Raw genomic sequence first — 19,593 nt, 5'->3', positions numbered from 1 at the left:
AGTGAGATAAAGTATATAAGTATACTCCACACGGGGCTAACACAAGGAGAGTAGCTTGAATTGATGTTCATTGTAAATCGCCCTGGTTCTGTTAGGATTCTTAAAGCAGCGTGACGTCGACATGACCTAGTCGGTTAGGTATGTCAGACACTGTCCCATAACAAACAAATAAACACATACACCCTTTTATCATAAAATTATAATTCTAATCCCATTCTCTCACGTAGGCATCCTTACTGTAGTTATGTATTCTTCCTCAATGGAAGGTAACCACACGTTCAGACCCTATTAAATCACATTTGACATTTGGATTTTAATTGTGTTGAAATGTGTTTGCATGTGAAAAATAGCCATGTTTGATGATTGTTGTTGTGCCTAGAGTGTCTAAAGTGTTTTTGATACATTTTTGTATTTTAATTTGCTTTTTGAAATAAGAAATTCACAACGTATAAACTTCCCAAAACATTTTACTCTTGGTCTTGTCCTTTTGGTTTTCCACTACCTCCTTTGATTGATTGATAGGACTTAACGTCTTTGTTCCGGTTTTAACAGAGCCGGGGATACTTCTTCCACCACACAAACCTTTCACGTGTCTAAATGACCTTGACTGTTAATGGGACGTAAAATCTTCTGTGTCTGATAGGATTCTTACAAAAATAGGTCAAAGTCTGTATGTTTTATATTTGTACTTTATAAAGTTATATTCGGACCTTGTTTTTATTTCACATCGTATAGTAAAGGTATGATATAAGGTCAGTCCTACTGTGCCTTACTACGCCATTTTCTACTGGACATCCGTACTACGGTACCGAATTTCCTGAATTCCAGCTTGGCTACCAATAAACTGCTAATAATAACATTTGTTCAGCTTATATGTCAACGTCTTTTAAGTGACCGAATGGCCCCACCTATTTAACACCAGATTTGACCACTCTACAAATGGCCATTCATGGGCTAATAACTGCCAAGAAGTGGAGGTTGAGAGGTCTATGATCAATATTGACTTAAGTAAGCAGAGTTAAGGTTATATAGTAATTCCCTGTCCTGTCTGTAGTGTTGGACATTGTGACCAGATATGGATCTATATCATGTCACTGTTACGTCCTCGTGTTGACCCAATAAACACGGCAGACCGTTTCTCTGTTTACATTTGTCAAGATGTGTGTAATATTTAGTGGCTATTTCAACACTCGTGGTGAGAAATGTACACTGCCATGCTCTTGTAGATCCAAACTTTACATAACCAGTGTATTTATTACGGAAGTTATTCTTGGTAATAAAACTTCAGAGAAAGCATTAAACAGCCGGTACAAGTGAACTACGGTCTTATATTATTGAAAATTTATAAGTCCGTTGATGAAACCTGCTCTATGTATCTAGATCACAGACATATAGCTATTTCTATTAATACATCGTGATTTAATCAAAGTTGACAACTTGATTGCATTAGTAAAACGACCTTTTCTCACGAAAATTGCTATTGTGGCAAACTCGTTCATGATAACTAGCCGTGGATAGTGGTGGCGACAGGTAAATATTTAGATTTAATTAAGCTTATTATTTCAATTGAATTAAATTTATATAGTGATATTAAGTCTACTTAAATCTAAACGCGCGGTCAATAGCTGAAATCCTAAATGAAGTTAAAAATAGAACTTATGTATTTAACACACTGCAGTGTTATAATCACGATACCAAGCTATAAAAGGCCAGTCGATTATTCTACATTTACAGATTGATTAAATTGTGCTTCTGTTAAAGTTTCTTTCTGTGGCTGTGGTCTTTATTTTAGAATTTCCCACATTTGCCTGTGACATTTCAGTAGTATATATTCACCCCACGTATAGTATGAACAGACCAAGAACACGAGAGTTGTAGGTAAACCTTGTAATCCGCCGTATTTAGAAGTTCCCAAATAAGTTTCCGTGTATTAACTACTTCGGCGTGAAAACAACCTTAACATGGGCCCACTAGCTCTACTCTGTTCCCAGGTGGTTTGCACCAGGCAGAGTAATTCGTTCATATCGTACCCTTCTTAGTAGTGAATGGATATGTTAATGTCCGAATGACATAACGTGACCGTGCATTTTCTCTCCTTCAAATACGGATATTGGGAGCAGAGAAAATATACAACATGCCATACTAGTAATGACAGAACATATGTATAACAACCCATTTGAGATGCTCGTTGGACATAAGAGACAGTAATTTCCTTAAAGTTGTCTTAAGCACTGCTGCTTCAAGGGAAATAAATCATTGTCCTATATTCTGATTGGGAAAAAAGAATAGGAAAAACAAAATAGAAAACGAAAAATACTTCCCCAACTAGATTTTTTTTTATTTTAAACTCTCACTAGACCAATTTGAGATACTGTCTAGACTAAGAAATGTTTTGCAGTGTTTCCTTGTACACCGATCCTTGTAGGAAATTGAAAGATTTGAAAACGTCCTTGTAAATTAAGCCTTTTATCTAAGATTTTCACTGGATTCTTAATCAAGATCTTGCGTCTGATTCGTCCTTGACAGAGGAGAGTATATTTGAATACTTGCCATTATTGCAATATTGACTATTTATTCCCTGGTTTTAAGTTATTCCGTTCACAACAATTAAGCGTTTCCTTTAGTTTATGATATGGTGTGCCAGTTCCTCGGTTGTATTGATATAGAAGTTCGTTTTACAATCTCAAATTGTGTCTCAGGTAAAGAATCAATAAACCTCGGTATTGATGTGTTTATAGCTCTATAAGTGCAGTGTAATGGCCTCTTTGCCTGGCCAAGTCTGTGACGTAACTTTTCATAAGCATGCGATCACCTGTCGGTCATAATCTATTACATATATTTTATGTATCTTTTAGGACCCATCAACAACAGCCCACCAAAGACTCTATGGCTGTGGGAGTCGTTCACTCCGACCACTTTCAATGGGCGGTAAGTCTTTTATAAAGAATCGTTCAATCACAACCTGCATATAATACTGAAGTTAAGTTTTTCTGATCCTTTCTATAATTATTTGTCATCTCTTTAAATTGTTCGTCTATTCTGAATTCCATTTGACCTATCGGGCTCCCCGTGTGGGTAGTATATGCTGCATTCTGTGCTCATAACAATATTATAGTTATTACACAAACTTAAATACTTACTTTCTTCTGTAAAATCTTATGGACTCATTATTGTCCAATACAGAATATCAATTGATAAAGGGGTCTGTTTCATAGTATGTTTTACCAAAGTTCATTAAAGCAAATTATTAACGATCCGATCTAGCGCAAAACATTTGATTAAAACAACAAAACTTAAGAGAAGAAAATAAACAATCACGTGGTGATCTATGTAAAGGTATATGAACAAGCTATTATATTGATGAATGTCCCTTGGCCAATATCTCTAATTCTATCTTGTATCAAATCATCAGTCGAAATCTAAGTGAAAACCCCTGATAAAACATGACTTTCTGTATCACAGGACAGACATGTGACGTTTATATTAGATAAATTTAATATCAATTGTGACCCCACATCTGCCCTTATAAACTTATTTGTTTTATAAACACATTCTACGTGGGTGTCGCGTCTCCCGGAAAGCCCTGAATCTCTGTTTTATTTTGTATGTCGCTTATTGATATCTAAAGGCATCGTTTTAATATTTTGTCTTGATTTTCGGTCTGTCTGGTGATAAATACTTACGATAAACTTTGAAAGTATTGTTATGACCATTACAAAAAGGTGATGAAATTATCAGTAAAAGTGGAATTGGTAGCTTTTTTTTTTTTTTTTTTTTTTTTACTTTTCATTGACTCTTCGCAAGCGTTTTTTTTCATTAAAACATGGTAAGTATATCTAATGAAGTTTCTGATACTCATAATTGAGAATATATCACTTAGATTTCTAATTGTTAATTAAATCGGTTATTCTGTAGTCTATCTTATCCCATTAACCCATTCATTGATCAAATTCCAATTAAAGGTTAACAACAACATGTATTATTTAGTCTATGGAAGTATGACGGTGTTTCTCTTACGGAACTTTTTAGTAGTTTAACACGTTTTTGTTACCGTATGCAAGCTCGCTTTGTTTATATTTTGCATTAATTCTTGTATCAACGTTTACCAAGGATCATGACAATAACAGCATTATTATGTTATTCCATCTCAATATTTATTACAGTAAAGAATATTCAAATTCCGTATCATCATAATTGTGACAAATGAAATGTAAGCAATATAGTGAAAGAATGAATCAGAGATGATGCAATTTTGTCCTTGCTTCATTAAATGAAGTTTTTTTTTATATAAAGTATGCTAACAAATGGTTGATAGTTGTGGACGACAATGTTTATACTATTGTTTTCATTATGGAATGATAACACGGCGATAGTGTGTATTTATGGGAAATAATGACCATTTGTTTATATCAATACCATTATAACGATACCAACACCTGCTGTATACAGCAGTACCACATCAGTGACATGCCTTTATGGAGCAAACACGTGTCCATAGTCCATTACCAGGCCTTCACGAGTTGTAATGGTCGGACGGGGGGTAATTAATTACATCATCACAAACACATCAGAAAAGGGCACAACCTGCTCAGACCAACATGGAAATGGATAATGCAGTAGAGTTTTTATATTTCCTTCGTGTTAATTAACAACTGATTCCCAATTAAGGACATGTAAATGTGTGGTTGTGGCTGCAAAGCGGAGTTCTCAGAAAAAAACCCCAATGACCTCCTGTTATTAGGACATCTCAACTTCACACATAACTCTTGATTCCACGAACTTGTTGGAGAATAGTTCTGAATGCAATTTGATATAGACTGGTAATGTCAGATTTTTTTAAAATTTTATGGGTTTACAATAATAGGTTGCCTATTGCAGTCAGGATAATGAATAAATCTCGTTATCTTTTGGTAAGCTATTCCACTTCCTTGTCGCCATGTCCTAGAGCGTTAGGTCACTGTAAATGGAGACGATCAAGTTTACTAAAACTGCAATATATACGAAATCGTAGTTTTGAAATGTTAATTGGCAAAACTAGCAACCAAATAAACTATTGTGGTGACACCAGTAAAAGTATCATAAGCACTGTAAACATCACCCTTAGCAAAAATTAAAGATGCTCCACTGCCGACAGAGCATAAATAATATTCATCATTTAAACAATAATTGGTGTTTAATCGTGTATATATAGGTCTAGTTAACACAAAAAATAATATAAAATAATTAATTTTGACTTTGGTGAAAGCGTAATCAGTGCTTCATTCAATATAGGATATAGTGCTATGCATTTTTTTCGGGATGCAATTAATTATTTTTCATCTTTTGAACTTGAACTAAAATTAGAAACTTAAACTTTTCAAATGTGGTAATGGTGTAAAGTAAGTAACTTTTGTAACTGAAGAAAAATACTAAATCGTCTGCTTCTGTTTTTGATAGTGAATAAATTCCATTTGTCAGCGGTGGAGCATCTTTAAGGAAAACGTTTGTAAAGGAATTCTTAAAAGTCTGACTACATTTGCAGAAAAATCCTAATTTGAAAGTCTATGTTTGATTCTCAAGTATTGGAAATGAAAATATAATAATAATTCATGCCTTATTAGAATAAACACCATAGATCCTTAGAGGAATTGCTCCATACAAGCATGGTTAACATAAAAACGAAATCCAATCCCTATATTTACACTCAAACGACTTTTTATTTATATTTTATGCAATAAAATCGTCATTTGAAAGTGACGTAATTATTCAATAAAAGTCGGTCAAAAGTGGGAGGAGCTTACTCATTTGAACAGCGAATGGTGACGCTTCACGTAAGGTAGAAATATTCATCCGCGACGACAAAAAAGTTCAATATTTTAGTGTAAAATAAACATGACAAACAAAGTAAATTTCAGAGATAATTTTATTTAATCAGATCAGAACTTTAAATATATATTCAATTTTGCTAAAAGTTAATATATAGCGTAATAACATAAGAGAATTTGTACACGGCCACATGTGTGAACTCGGTGACCGTTATTGTGCAGCGAGGCGAAGCTGACGCACGCTTACACAGTTTACATTTGACACCCATCATTTTTAACAAAAATGAAAGCACGTCGCCCCGGTCGGGATATTTTTCCGTTTCTTTATGCAATTGTTAATTTAAAAATTGTTTGAATCATATATAAATATAAAACATGTATATATTGTTTACATTTTTCCAAAATTCTATGAAAAACAACAATATACACGTAATGTTGCGTCAAAATGTAAACAAAGCCATGTGTTTCTTTTAAAACAAAAGTAGTCCTTTTACGTTGCACGAACATTTCCTTACGCAAGTTCAAAGTTCAATGTTACCATGCAGTTATGGTAAACAAAATCGGCTAGTATTAGCGTATAGTGACCAAGCCTAGCAAGTGTAAATATAAAGATATGAATTAACGTATAGACATAACGTAAGGACAGGAGAGTCACTATTACGATAGTGCTGACCGATGTTGTGTAAATCTGAACAAGAAAATGCGTCCATTATCATACCTACTGACATACATAGTGTCTTATAGTGTCAGAGGAGGTAGTTTACGGTAATAGTTTACCTGTTAAGTCAATCACTATCGGTCGGATAAGAAACACGATTAGTATATGTCATTACCTATCGACTATACCGATGTCCCAATCAATTACTCTCTACATAGAAAGTATGTCACTAGCCTTAGGGAAAGAGAAGGTACCTATCTGGGCCAGTACGGATCTGGACCAATCGAGGTCCCTGTCTCTTGGAGATGGTGCGGATCTGGACCAACCGAGGTCCCTGTCTCTTGAAGATGGTGCGGATTTGGACCAATCGAGGTCCTTGTCTCTTCGAGAAGATATTGATCTGGACCAATCGAGGTCCTTGTCTCCTGGAGAAGGTGCTGACCTCGACCAATGGAGGCCCCTGTCTCTTGGAGAAGCAGATAAAGACACGGAAAGATGCTATCAAACATGTCCTCTACTCTAATATAATAAAGCATTAAGTCGGTATAGAGTGTCTGGCAGGTTTAGAGGGTAAGAGGTGTTGATAACAATAGTTTACTAGTTAAGATGAAATCGACGGAACAATAGAGGGCGTTACCCGGGGTGTTACCTCTATCTGATAACAATAGGAACACAGGACTACGGTCATAGAGTCACAAAATATAATAGATAAAGACTCACCGACAAAGATATGGAAATAATGGCCTCGAGTGTTTTTCTACTTAAGTGGTATAAGTATTACTTATCAATTGTTTGATCACAGACAACAAATTCCATAACTTTTATCATATTTAGAACACAACAATGAGGAATACCACATGTCGGAATCCATTAGTCGACAGATTTCAGAGTTCTAACATAGGGATGCGTGATCCCGTGTTGAGATAGAAGTTGTTTATTAGATGGCGATCACCAAGAATATTCAGGAAATCCATTAATGAATAAAATACCGGCATATATTTGGTTATGATTTTCAAATGTCGTATGCTAATTTCAGAAAGGATATCCGTTTCTCTTTGCACGTCTCGTCAAGTCTTGAAATGTCAATGGACAGTTTACATTTTGTTCTGCGACAAGCTTTTGTCTTGTCAATCTAACGCTAGTTATCTTTAAAATGTGATTCAAAACCTCCTGACGTTTATTGCGTTTTAAAATAATTTACAATTCAAGCGAATCCAGCCATGATTTTTTCTGATTGATGTACAAGAAAATATGGAGTTTCTCTACATTTGGAATAAAGTTTATGTAAATATACGTAAATGATGTGTAGATTAAACATGGTATTTAACTTATGGTCGTTGTAATTGATATCCGTACATGATTCGACTGTAAATTAGAAAGAAATCCATTTGTACAGTTCACAAGGGTGAGTGATTATTTCACATGTGTTTTTATATTCCTATATTCACACCATTTTGTGCTGTAATTGTATAAGGGTATTACGTTTTTATAGAACTCGAAAAATACATCAACATTGCATTATCAAATTGGTGTAGTTTTTATCATTTTTGTACCGACTTATACTGTGTAAGAAAAAAAAAGACACGTTATTTCATTATCTACGTGCATATCTTTACACATATTGGGAAAATGATAGCGTAATGTGCTTTAAATCCTTAAAGATAACGGGTTTTTTTGTGTGTGTGTGGGGGGGGGGGGGGGGGAAATCGTGACAAACGTTACATTAATGTAGATATAACGTGAATTAAAAGAATTTCATTGATGAGACATGAAGATCGTTACTGGGTCTGCTATAAGAAAAACAATAAAAACATCTCCCCCAATATTAGATATGGTTATTTCTTCTAACTGTTGAAATGGCACACTTTAATAAAGACATGTAGTCAGATTAACAATGGCAGTGGATTATCGTCATCAATATTACAGAACAAAAATGTGTAACTTAGTACAAAAATATTCAATTGGTTGATCAAGATAGAAATCTGAAATGGTTCCCTGGTTATTATCTATAAACAATCTCACTATATATACGGTCATGTTGAATTAAAATGTGACCATCTATGATGCCATTTTGGTTGTAATATTTAAGCATAATATTCCTCCAAATCGAGTCTATTTCATTCTAAAGAATTAATAAGATCTAAACATTATTTGACATATGCATTGAAAAAAATAAAATAAACAATCTTATGGTATTAACATCGTGCCTTATAGTGTTTTTGTTTTACAGTTTAATCATTATCTTTGAATGCTGACACTGAGTTTAAGGATGTTTATTTTGGGTACCTTGACCTAATTAATTTAGAGAGATGTTATTGACAGGTAAATTGATATACAGTAGATAAAACCTTCAGGACGTTTGTACAGTCCCGTGTCGTCGTTGACCACTGGCCGAAGTAATTGACCACCAGTTTGTAACCTGTGACACAACGATGTCCAATAGATCATGTACCTATCATAAAATAATCCGGCCATTGTGATTAATCTTGTAACTTTGGTCGCCACAGGGCTGGGTAGGTCCGTCTCGGGTAATTAATTACATGTAGACGACTTTGAAGTCGTTTAGTGGCTAATCAATGGCGATTTAAATCAATTAACGAGATAAACGAAAACAATCGAGGAAAGTATCTCCACTAGTCCGTCTGGTCATTACTGGTCAGTTAATTAGGGTCAACGAAATCCAATCAGGATTTAACCAGACAGGCAAATTCAAAAGAGGTGATAAATTATAAATTTGTCGACAATCGGGATAATTATAACACAATTATTGGTGTGACTGCACCCGTTGTAGTTGGAGACGCTTAAAATGTTTAAGCTGAATATCAGGTTTGCTTACCGAGAGAAAGCAAATCATGATCATTAACACTATCATTTTGTTTCTATGTACCTAGGGATGGCCAAAAGGCCGAATTTGTACAAGAGAAAATTCTGTTGCTTGAATGAACACTATCAGTAAATCATATTGGTCATATATGCTGTGTCTGCAAATTTTCAGGAATATTACATATTTTCCAGGAAAACGAATTCAGTCGATTTACCTATATATATGTAATTTGATTTCGTCGTGTTCCTACGGTAGAAATCACACATATTATCAATTCTCTATGCATAAAACAACAGAAATGAATTTTCTTAAATGGAATTTTGTCTGAAGTAAATAAAGTTCAAGTTAATGGTTGCGGATTAAATTGAGGTCAGAATAAAGTCATTACTTTACGCATAGCATTTTTGTGACAGCAGTATTACTTATTGATAACTGTATATGGAGCCTTTGTCGTCAGTTTTGGGTAGGTGACATTGCTGGTTTGTGCATGGGTTGTAAATAAGATGTGCCATAGATGGAGCGATCCGGAAGGCGACGTTTCGACGCCCTGGTGGTGCTGACACGGTGCAGACCGCCACACCCCAATAAATCTGCCCCCAATGACACGTTGATGGTTTTCTGCATGAATAAAGGTAACTAGAACACGTGTATCTGTCTGCACTGTAGAAACAGTAACACGGTGACAACTACGCCATCTGGCGGTCGAGTTATGACGGGCGTCGCCGTCATTCGACGGTTACGTTACCATACGTCAGAGTGGGGTTCACAAAGTCAGAACAGGAGTTTAAGGATTTTGATTTACATTTTATATTTCGAAATCTGGTTGGGATTCTTAATTAATTTAGATTTTGCTTGTAGATTATCAAGTATCGTGTAGTAACGTCTAACAGTGAGATTTTCAAAAAAGATGTCACATTCCAATGATGGCGAAAAACTGGAATACCTGTAGAATTAAATCCACTAAATCCGATGCCAACTTCTCGGCATTAATCTCAAACTAGAGACCAGAGGGTTGAGAACTGATTGTAGAATAGTCACTCCGTCGCTGTATCCATTTTAATTCTATGGCTCTTTATCCATACTACATTACATGCTAATCATACATGATTAATACATTTATTTGTGTTCCATGTGCATATTGAATTACGATGTTGTTTTTATTGAAGGGGATATTGATCTTGTTGCTACACATTTCTGACCGTGTGATTGTATATTACCATCGCCTTTGGCATTTAGTTGTTGACTTCCGCCTACCATTCCAACCAATTAATATCACTCTTCATTGTGTTTTATTACTATGATTCGTTCAGTATAAACCCTACTGAGCTACTGTCAAGGGTTCCTTATCAGAATAACATTTCGACTAGCAGTTGGCAAAGTCGAAATATAAAAATTAGACTTCTCAATGAAGCATCATCATTGATTCTTGTTAATTTGGTTGTGTATTCTGTGTGCACAGTGCTTGTAGATGTCACACATCGTTATTGACCAGAAACTAGTAGATCGTACCTCCTCTCTGGTATAGAAATATACCACAGATTATAAAAAGGCAGTTTCTGATGCTGCATCATTTAGGGGAGTGGAACGACTGGTTTGGTCGTTGTCGGTGTAATGGAGTCGATAGGGATGATCTGCTTGGTGTCTCTGGCAGAACAATTTAACATAATAATTATAAAATGAAAATTGTCCCCACTATTACAAGTGATTTTGAAGTGCTTTAGTATATAAGCTGATCCGAGGAGAGTCCTGCAATTCGTTAGCACAAGTCCTGCTGTCCATACATTTAACGCATAAAAACTACCGAAGCCAAGTGCAATATCACTGGTTGCTTGTCTCCAAAAGGCTAATATGCCTTCTTGTCCATTGCCAAAGGAGATCCAATATCACTATTGTTATGAACTCCAAAGGTGCAATAACCATGTTGTCGAAATTGTCTCCAACTCCAAATGGCCTAACACTTCTTCTTTCAACCTTTGTTCTTTCACCGTTGTTCTTTCACCTTTCTCTGGAGACAAAACTGCTCAAGTCTGAATTTTGAATGAACATATTGAGTCTTATAAACCTCTTATGTTTATTGATGGCCTTGTGTAGAAGTACTCATTTCCTCCATATTTAATGAATTGTACAGCACCTGTCGATCTCAAACTCCAGATGTAAAGTAACACCCAGAGCTAATTACACGTTTTATATCAAGTAACTGAAGAATTTTGCACTTTATTAAAAACACCAATATTTGGGGTTTGCAAACAAACCATGGCATGAAATGAGACCCCTTTTGTTTCTGACGGCCGTGTTTATAAGAGATTTGATCAGTCCTCAATGTTTGTTTACAAACACCCCTCCCGACATAGTGTCAGGTTCACGGACTACAAACCACTTAGGTTCTATTCTTTGTCGATCTATACAGTGTATCTCACAATCAAATGTTATTGGTAGCTTGTACGTGTGGTGGGAGATGGTTCCGTGTACAATTGTTCTGTCAGCAGATACGCCAGTAAAACGATAGCTACATATACTTATTTAGATTAAGTCGGTATTGCATGTACTCAAGAGATTTTTCTGATTTTCTTTGTCGACTGTAATTGTTTCAGACGTTCAAAGGAACGACAAAGCTTTTTATAGGCCATGTGTACTACATTTGTATGACTGTTTGTTGACGAAATCATCAATTCAGTATATAGGTATAGTCTAATGTTGTTACAAATGATTCTAATGTATATAATATGTATATACGTGTATAAATAACCTCATTAAGTTGATAGACACATGTAGGTCAAGGTCAAGAAAATCAAGTTCCATAGTCTTGCTCTTTAATTGTTCTATAAATGTGATTTTGATGATAGAAAGGAAGTGGAATTTTAGAAGATTTTCACTATTCTCTCCTTTTTTACTACAGAAATCTGAATGTTAATGTCTTTATTTTAAAATGCTGTTGTTTTCTTGGTGATGCCTCCCCTTATTTTGATGCAATAACATATTGCATTGCATGATGTTACAGTGTTTGAAATACATCATTCATGTTAGAGTTCAAGTTTTCTGTTTAATTTAGCGATACCGGATTTATTTGTATACAGAACTTAATATCAAATATTTGTTATAATGGACATCGTGTCGTGCTCCGGTCACGTAACGATTTGTGATGCCGCTCACAAAACTACAGACAGTCGACTCATGTATACCCGATATTACATTTCCGTATTCTACACCCAGAAGTTTTACTGACTGTTGCTTTATTTACGACCATTTCCTGTGATCGTGTGTAAATTCACAGCTATTTAACAGGAAGTGAAAGAGGTCTTGTTTTAGGATCAGCGATTTAAAGACTTATCCGAGATTTGTCGGCAGATATAAAGAGAATTTGATGAATTAACGCGGCCTGAATCACAGGTACGAAAAGGTAGATCACAGTAGACTACAGGTACAATCACAGGTAAGTAAGTATTAATGGGCGGAGATAAAGATCGTACACCTGTCCAGCCCCTAACCTATCAGTAATGGATCAAGTTAGCCTGTCCCCCGGGGCCAGGACACTAGGGTCGGGACTACACAAGGCAGGGTCGTTATCTATCGTTAGTTGAGGTTGAGTGTGGTTTATCTGACGGACGTGGTTAATGTGGATGGTGGATATAGGGTTCGAGCTCTAACCGTTTCACCTTCGGGAGTAAAACTTGGAATTATATACGTATACATTGCTTAGTGTATAGTGCTACCGAACCGAGAGCATCTAAACACAGCAAAGGTAAGAACAGAAGTTTTTTTTGTTTATTTACAAACTTTGACGATTATCTTTTCATATTGATTGACTCATAATTTCTTATTCGGTTTCCAATTTTCCGTTATCGATCTGATTTAGTAGATTTAACGCCCTAATTAGACCAAACTTTACGTATTTGTAGAGAACCAACGTCAACATAGCCTACACACTAAATACCTGGGCATTAGCCAAACGTGGAATTATTCAATTTCCCATGGATTATTATCGTGCACGCTCCATTAATTTTACACAAGCCACTAACTATAGGGCTGATAGGATATTTCTGAACATTTCAGTCGATAGAAGTCAAAGAGAACAGACGAAATGATAGATATATCACAAACACATATATAAAACCTATTGCGATCTGTCTATTTGTTTATCCTTTGATGCAAGATTTTCTGCTTCGTCAAGTACAGATACCGAAAATGATAAAGATATATGTTTAATTTTTTGTCCTCTGTGACTCTCTCAAGGACCATATAAAGCTTACTCATTTTAAATTGCAACAAATTATCCAGTATGTTAATTTTATAAATGTCCATTTAATTAATTTCGCCTCTTGTATATTAGATATTGTAGGTATAATAATAGATAGATATGATATTCGAAAATTATAAAAGCATAAAGTTCTACAAAATCCCAAGTAGAGCAATGAATGATATCAAATGCTCATGGCCTGCATTATTAATATTTGATAGTCATTTATGAGAAGGTTATCTCGATTTATATCCGTATTTTCTTTCCTCGGGGGTATTAACATGTGTGTACGTTTATGGAAAAGTTAAATATCAAATACAGCACGATCTTTAGCATATACTCAGGTATATAATATTTATACAAATAACACGAATTTTATACAGTCTCTTCTAAATGTTCCAAACTGCAGTTGCATATTTATTTATTGATATACGTATATGATTTGATTGTAAACATGTTTAATGTACATGGGATTTAGAAGTTTGGCAGTGGGATAAATTATTAAACATGCAACCTTCACAAGTCAGTCACCCCACTCCGCCTAAATCAGGTGAAAAATAAGACAGATTCCAGTGTTTTATGTGTATCATACATTTGATTGTTTAATTATGTAAATTTGTTTTAAATGACGAGAACTTTAATTTTCCTGCCCGGGACTTTTTGTATGTTCGATCTGATTTTGGTTCTATATACACCTGGCGACTATCCCACATCTACAAGTAATTCACATTGACCCGATAAGTATGTAACTGTTTAGATTAGTATGGGAAAGGCACTTTACGACCTTGTTTGTGAATAAGTTAAGGTTATCAACATCGTTTTAAATGGTTCCTATCTCGGCAAAGTTTATTTTATCGATAAACTTTATTTCAAAATCACGCTGAACCACATTGCGGCTTGTCAAAGCTTTCTTAATTGGTAATGCAATATGTAATTAGCAATAGTTAATGGGATCTGTTTCCTCATCCGCAATTCAGATGCCATTTTATTGTCGCCATGCTGGAAACAGTTTGCAATATGTCGCATAGGTTTGGAAGACATCAAAGAGTCATTCGTGATAGTATCTGAAACAATCGATACCCGTAACAATGCTTGTTACGGCAGGAGCCTGACAAGATGAAAGGCACGCGCTCACCTCAGCGAGCTCACGTGCCTGCCTCTTCGGAATCCACATATTTCCAATCCGCTGTTGATGTAATTGAGCTTCTCCGAGAAAGGCACTGCTTGGTGTGTCCGAATAGACTGTTTTATCTGTAAATACCCAAGGGATCCGCACGACATGGTATTTATACCCTGATATAGATATTAGGCTAATTATTATTCCTACTAATTTGTCCCAAATGCAACGTTCGGACTAGAAAGTATGACTAACAAATGAAATCCGCTGTGACTAATATAATAGCAGAACAAATCCAATTAAATCGATGGCGCATGGGTTGTCATTCTCTGGTGAGATTTCGTAGATGTTTTCATTAGGACTAATTCTAACTTCACAATATTGCTATAGTGTTATTATGGTATAGTGTTATAATGGTATAGTGTTATGATGCATTTCTAAGTTAGGCATAAAAATAATCTATGTCATATTGTCGACTATCGTATACTATTGTATTGTCCTTTATCGCAGAAGATAGTTGGTGTAGCCAAACAGCTCTCATGGCTGTGAAAATGTGCAGGTGAATGCTTTCAATGGTAAAAGGACTGCAAAATATGCATGTATGATTTTTAAGTATTTTAATTACAAGTCCGAATATAATATAAACTCCTATTTACGGGCCACTCGTGGCGGGGTAATGATTGTCGGATGTTGAGGGACTGTCTGCACTAATCTTCAATGTAAAGATACCAAGAATAATCCCTAACATGCAGGGGTCAAACACCTTGACACTGATTAGGGTTCAATGATATATCACACTCCATACCCAAGTACCCGTAACCCTTGTGATCTGTAGCGGCGACATCAAAACAAACATTTAGGTCCAATATTTCTGACATACAATTTTTACAACGTCGTTTTTGTCTGTGCGTCTTAAACCCGTGTGTAAATGTGGGCGATCTGAGGTCATTCTCAACATAGGAAGTGTTCCCCGGCAGGCGTGTCAGATTTGAACACTTGATGAGAGTTAGAGGACTTGGGACTACTTCTAACCGCCTATCGGCTTTATAACAACATTTGAATTAGAGCTATACTATTAAACATATAAATATACCCTTACTCCGGTAAACGTTACAAAACCAGTATACAATTCACGAGCGGCGTGTTATATTGAATTCACAAGCTTTATATTTGCTTTTGGATTAAAGGTTTAAAATCGAATTTGGTCTGTTTGCGTTGTAAATGTGATAGATTAGATTCAAGGATCCCGATTCATTCCACTTGTATACGAAAGTGTTCTCATGTACACTATCCCATAACGAAGTTGACAATTGAAATCTTTCTCGGTAAAGAATATGAATTGAGTTTAAACATAAACTGTCATCAAGGTTTAAATAATCTGATATTTATGGAAATCATTCGCTGATTTAAAAAGAAAAATAGAAAATTTTTAGGGCATGCTTATGAATTTGTGTCTAAACTTCCGTCGATGGATTTTTAGCTTTCATTATAATTTAATTTGTTACCCAAATGAAGATATGGCCAGCAGATGTGTATGTCACGCGCTTGTAATAACATCTACTAAGATAAGTTACGCAACAATGTTTGAAATACAAACAGAATAATGTCCCGGCTACTCTCGACTGCTAAATGTGACCGGAAGTAAGTCAGCCCCCCTGAGGGGGCGCCACAATGATATGTTTGTATCGATGCGGGGGTAAATTGTGTAAATGTTTATGTTTTGAAAGCGTATTCAGTGTCTATCGCTCATGTAAATCAACCCTTAAGTGTTAATCGACGCCATAATTGGCCAATCAGAGTTAATTATAGGGGGTGTCATGTGGGCCCGGCGGGACGGCTGGAACTACAATGGTCGCTGTGACGTTACACAGTGGAGGGCGGGGCCGAACCTCGGGGTGTAACACGTTGGGGTGTTAACAATTAGTAATTTACACGGGTAGATCTGTATCGGGTATCCCCCTCACTCTCGTCCATAACGCCTGTTTTAACGGACGCCATTTGTATTTTTATCTATAAGGTATGTACATGTATTAGTTACATCATGAAAGTGAAGTATATAGCGACGTAAATACTGTCTAGGTCTCACATTTACGTTTAATTTATGGGTATATAATTGTGCATAATATTCTCGAAATCATTCACACGTAATCAAAACTACATCCGCGTCAGGTCCCCTGAAACGGGTAAAAACGGACTTTTTGACATAATGATACAATAAGTCAGTGATTTTTTTATCGCACAGCCTTTTCAGTAAAAATGTTTGAAATAATTTGCCACGTCATATGTTACGTGCAGTTTATAATATTTTGTTTTCGCTCTGTTTATGTACAATTTGAAATGTGTGTCAGAGGTATAATTCCGTTAAAAGTAACAAAACTTACATCCGAGTCAGATTTCGGCAGGTGTCCTGAAATGTACACCGACATGCCTGTCAATGTCACCTTCATATATATATATACGACCTAGCCCTAAAATACCTGTCTGTCACAATTTTATTTCAAATTTGAAAAAAATATCAACGGTTTTGTAAACAAGCTATAATTAGAAACTCGACGACTAAAATGAATTTGATAGCTATTGCCATTCTGTTAGTTACATATACATGTATGATGTCCTTGCCGTACTGGCTCCGTTTCCATGGATTCCAGAAAATATGCTGCGTTTTCACACCGTCAATTACTATGAACTTATGATTCTGAATATGATAAACTTTGACCATTTTTATTGCCATTCTCAAAATCATATTTGTACTTTTTTATCCTACTTCGCGCAGAAGATAACTGATAAAACTGAGCAATATTTATATTCATATAGTTTTCATGGATCATTTATGTTTCAATATATCAAGTTATTTTCTTGTAATAATCTTCAAAACTATGTTCACCTCCAAAACACATACATGTATGTAAACATTTATTATCAGTGCTAGCCAAGCCTAAAGTTGAAACTATGTCATAACATTCTTCTTATTAATGCTTTACGTAGCGGAAAATTACTACTCCACAATCGCTGATAGGAAAGCCGGAAAAAATACCGATCCCTTGTATATATGAATGGGCACAAATTATTGCACATTAGCTTTGTTTCGGCCCTTAAATATTCAACTATTGAATAATTAACTAAACCGCAACATGTTTTTGCGGAGCTTGCTGATTGAACCCATAGAAATTCTCCAATGTTTTTGGTCGGCTTATAAACCCTAAACAATGGGTGTTCGTTGACGTAACATCTTGACCTAAACCTTATTACTGAAAATATATATACACAATGTATTAAGGTGGGTACTTTGGCAGGTGATCAAGGCAAGTGTTAGTGATCGATTATCTCCCCTTTAGCGGCCTACTTAGGATACGCATTGAGTACGGATTAAGGGATAATCTCCCTACTCACAAACGTGTAAGTAAAAACATAAAGGATTTAGGTTTTCATTCATTGGCCGGTAGATTAAATGTTGTATTAATAAACATGTTCCACATTTGACCAAATTAGCCAAACATCCTGTGTTCGCCTTTAGTTGTTGACGTATCCTATAAGGACCACACGTTGTGCTCGCGCTGTCGGATGTTAAACTGATGGCAGATAACTAGAATAGATGTTTGGATATCTAGAGTATATAACTTATTGGATAAACCCCTAAAGGAGAACCATTTGTTTGTTTTGAGGTACGTATATATACTAGTGCTTAACAGTAAACCCGTGTCGCAAAGTTCATGGATTTAGTACACATTTTTATTTTCAAAGAAACTGTAAAGCAAAGTTGATGATTGTTGTTCAATTCGTAGACATACTCTTTGATTTATTCAATCCTTGTCTTATGATACTTGTCTATTTTCTATAAAGATTATTGTACAAGATGTCCTCGGATTTTCGAATAGACAGAAGGTTATGCATGCAGTAAGTCAGAGTAACTCTATGGATCTATTTTAGAGTTTGATTACTAGAATACATGAAATGTGAAATGTACCTGTAGTTGAGTATCTGAAAACATATAGATTGAACAGTACATAGGAACGTTTCTGTTTGGGCTGTAGTTCGGGATCAGTAGATTAGTTTAGAATATTGGCCGTTTTGTGTATACCTAGTTGAGTAACTGTAGATTGTACCCGTTTCCCTTGCATAGTATCAGTTAATTTCTACCTGTAATTAAAGTTCCAGCAGTAAGTACTTTCACAGGTGTCCATTTGTTTATCTTACCTACAGTGTATACAATTATCTAGGATAATCTACACTAAATAACCGAGGTTTGTTTGGAGCTGGAATAACATGACCGTGTGTACCTCACTCTCCGGGGCCAAAAGGTCACAGCAACCTTCCCCATTGTCATGCTGACTGATACCCCGTAAGAGTATGCAATAGCAGTAGATATTGGTTTATACATACAGATTATAGTAACTAGATTAAAGTTTGTGAGTGACGAACCCAGAGCCACTGTCACGCGATCTGTTCTGTGGTATCTATACCTAGTAAAAGTGCAGCATACAGGTACATAAGGAAATCTTATACTGACATCTAAACTTTAGTCGTGACCTCTTTGAATTTTCACATTTTATTCTCTGCGCCATTGTTGTATGGAGACACATGCTAGATCAAGATGATAAATTGAAATCTCTATAGTTCACTATCTAATGATGCGTTCATGACTTTCCTCAGGCGAACTTTCTCTAAGTTGTCTATGGACATTCTAATCTATAGCCATATTTCAATACATATGCAGAACATCCATATGGTGTATGATTATAAATGATATATGATTCAGTTGAAGTCTGAATTGAGTTTGTGCATCAGTTGAGTTCTCAGCTGCAGTTTCCGATGTAGAATACAAACATTGCTATATCGCGTGACAGGATTTGTTTTTAATTCAGTCTGTGGGGTTGTAATTGTAAAAGTTGTAGGCCGCTCCAATATCGCACGTGTGAGTGGGATAGACGTGAGAGATAGGTCCCATTTGACTTGGAG

At 35.6% G+C, this 19,593-nt stretch overlaps 1 protein-coding gene across 5 annotated transcripts in view; it reads left to right on the top strand.

Annotated features, from left to right (window-relative positions):
• Positions 1-19,593, top strand: part of LOC138329498 (ras association domain-containing protein 10-like) — a 36,924-nt gene that overhangs the window by 10,682 nt on the left and 6,649 nt on the right. For 2 of the 5 annotated variants that reach the window (XM_069276523.1, XM_069276524.1), the window contains exon 2: positions 2,856-2,928. In XM_069276523.1, coding sequence (XP_069132624.1) covers positions 2,887-2,928 — 42 coding nt within the window. In that variant the 5' untranslated portion in view covers positions 2,856-2,886. Of the gene's footprint in view, positions 1-2,855; positions 2,929-13,003; positions 13,026-17,904; positions 18,034-18,175; positions 18,300-19,593 lie in introns of those variants that run through there. The other 3 variants (XM_069276528.1, XM_069276526.1, XM_069276527.1) reach the window with 3 other exon arrangements.

Source organism: Argopecten irradians, chromosome 8, assembly GCF_041381155.1.
Source record: "Argopecten irradians isolate NY chromosome 8, Ai_NY, whole genome shotgun sequence".
NCBI lineage: Eukaryota > Metazoa > Mollusca > Bivalvia > Pectinida > Pectinidae > Argopecten > Argopecten irradians.
The sequence above is the reverse complement of the archived record's forward strand: the minus strand, read 5'-3'. Positions and strand labels throughout refer to the sequence as shown.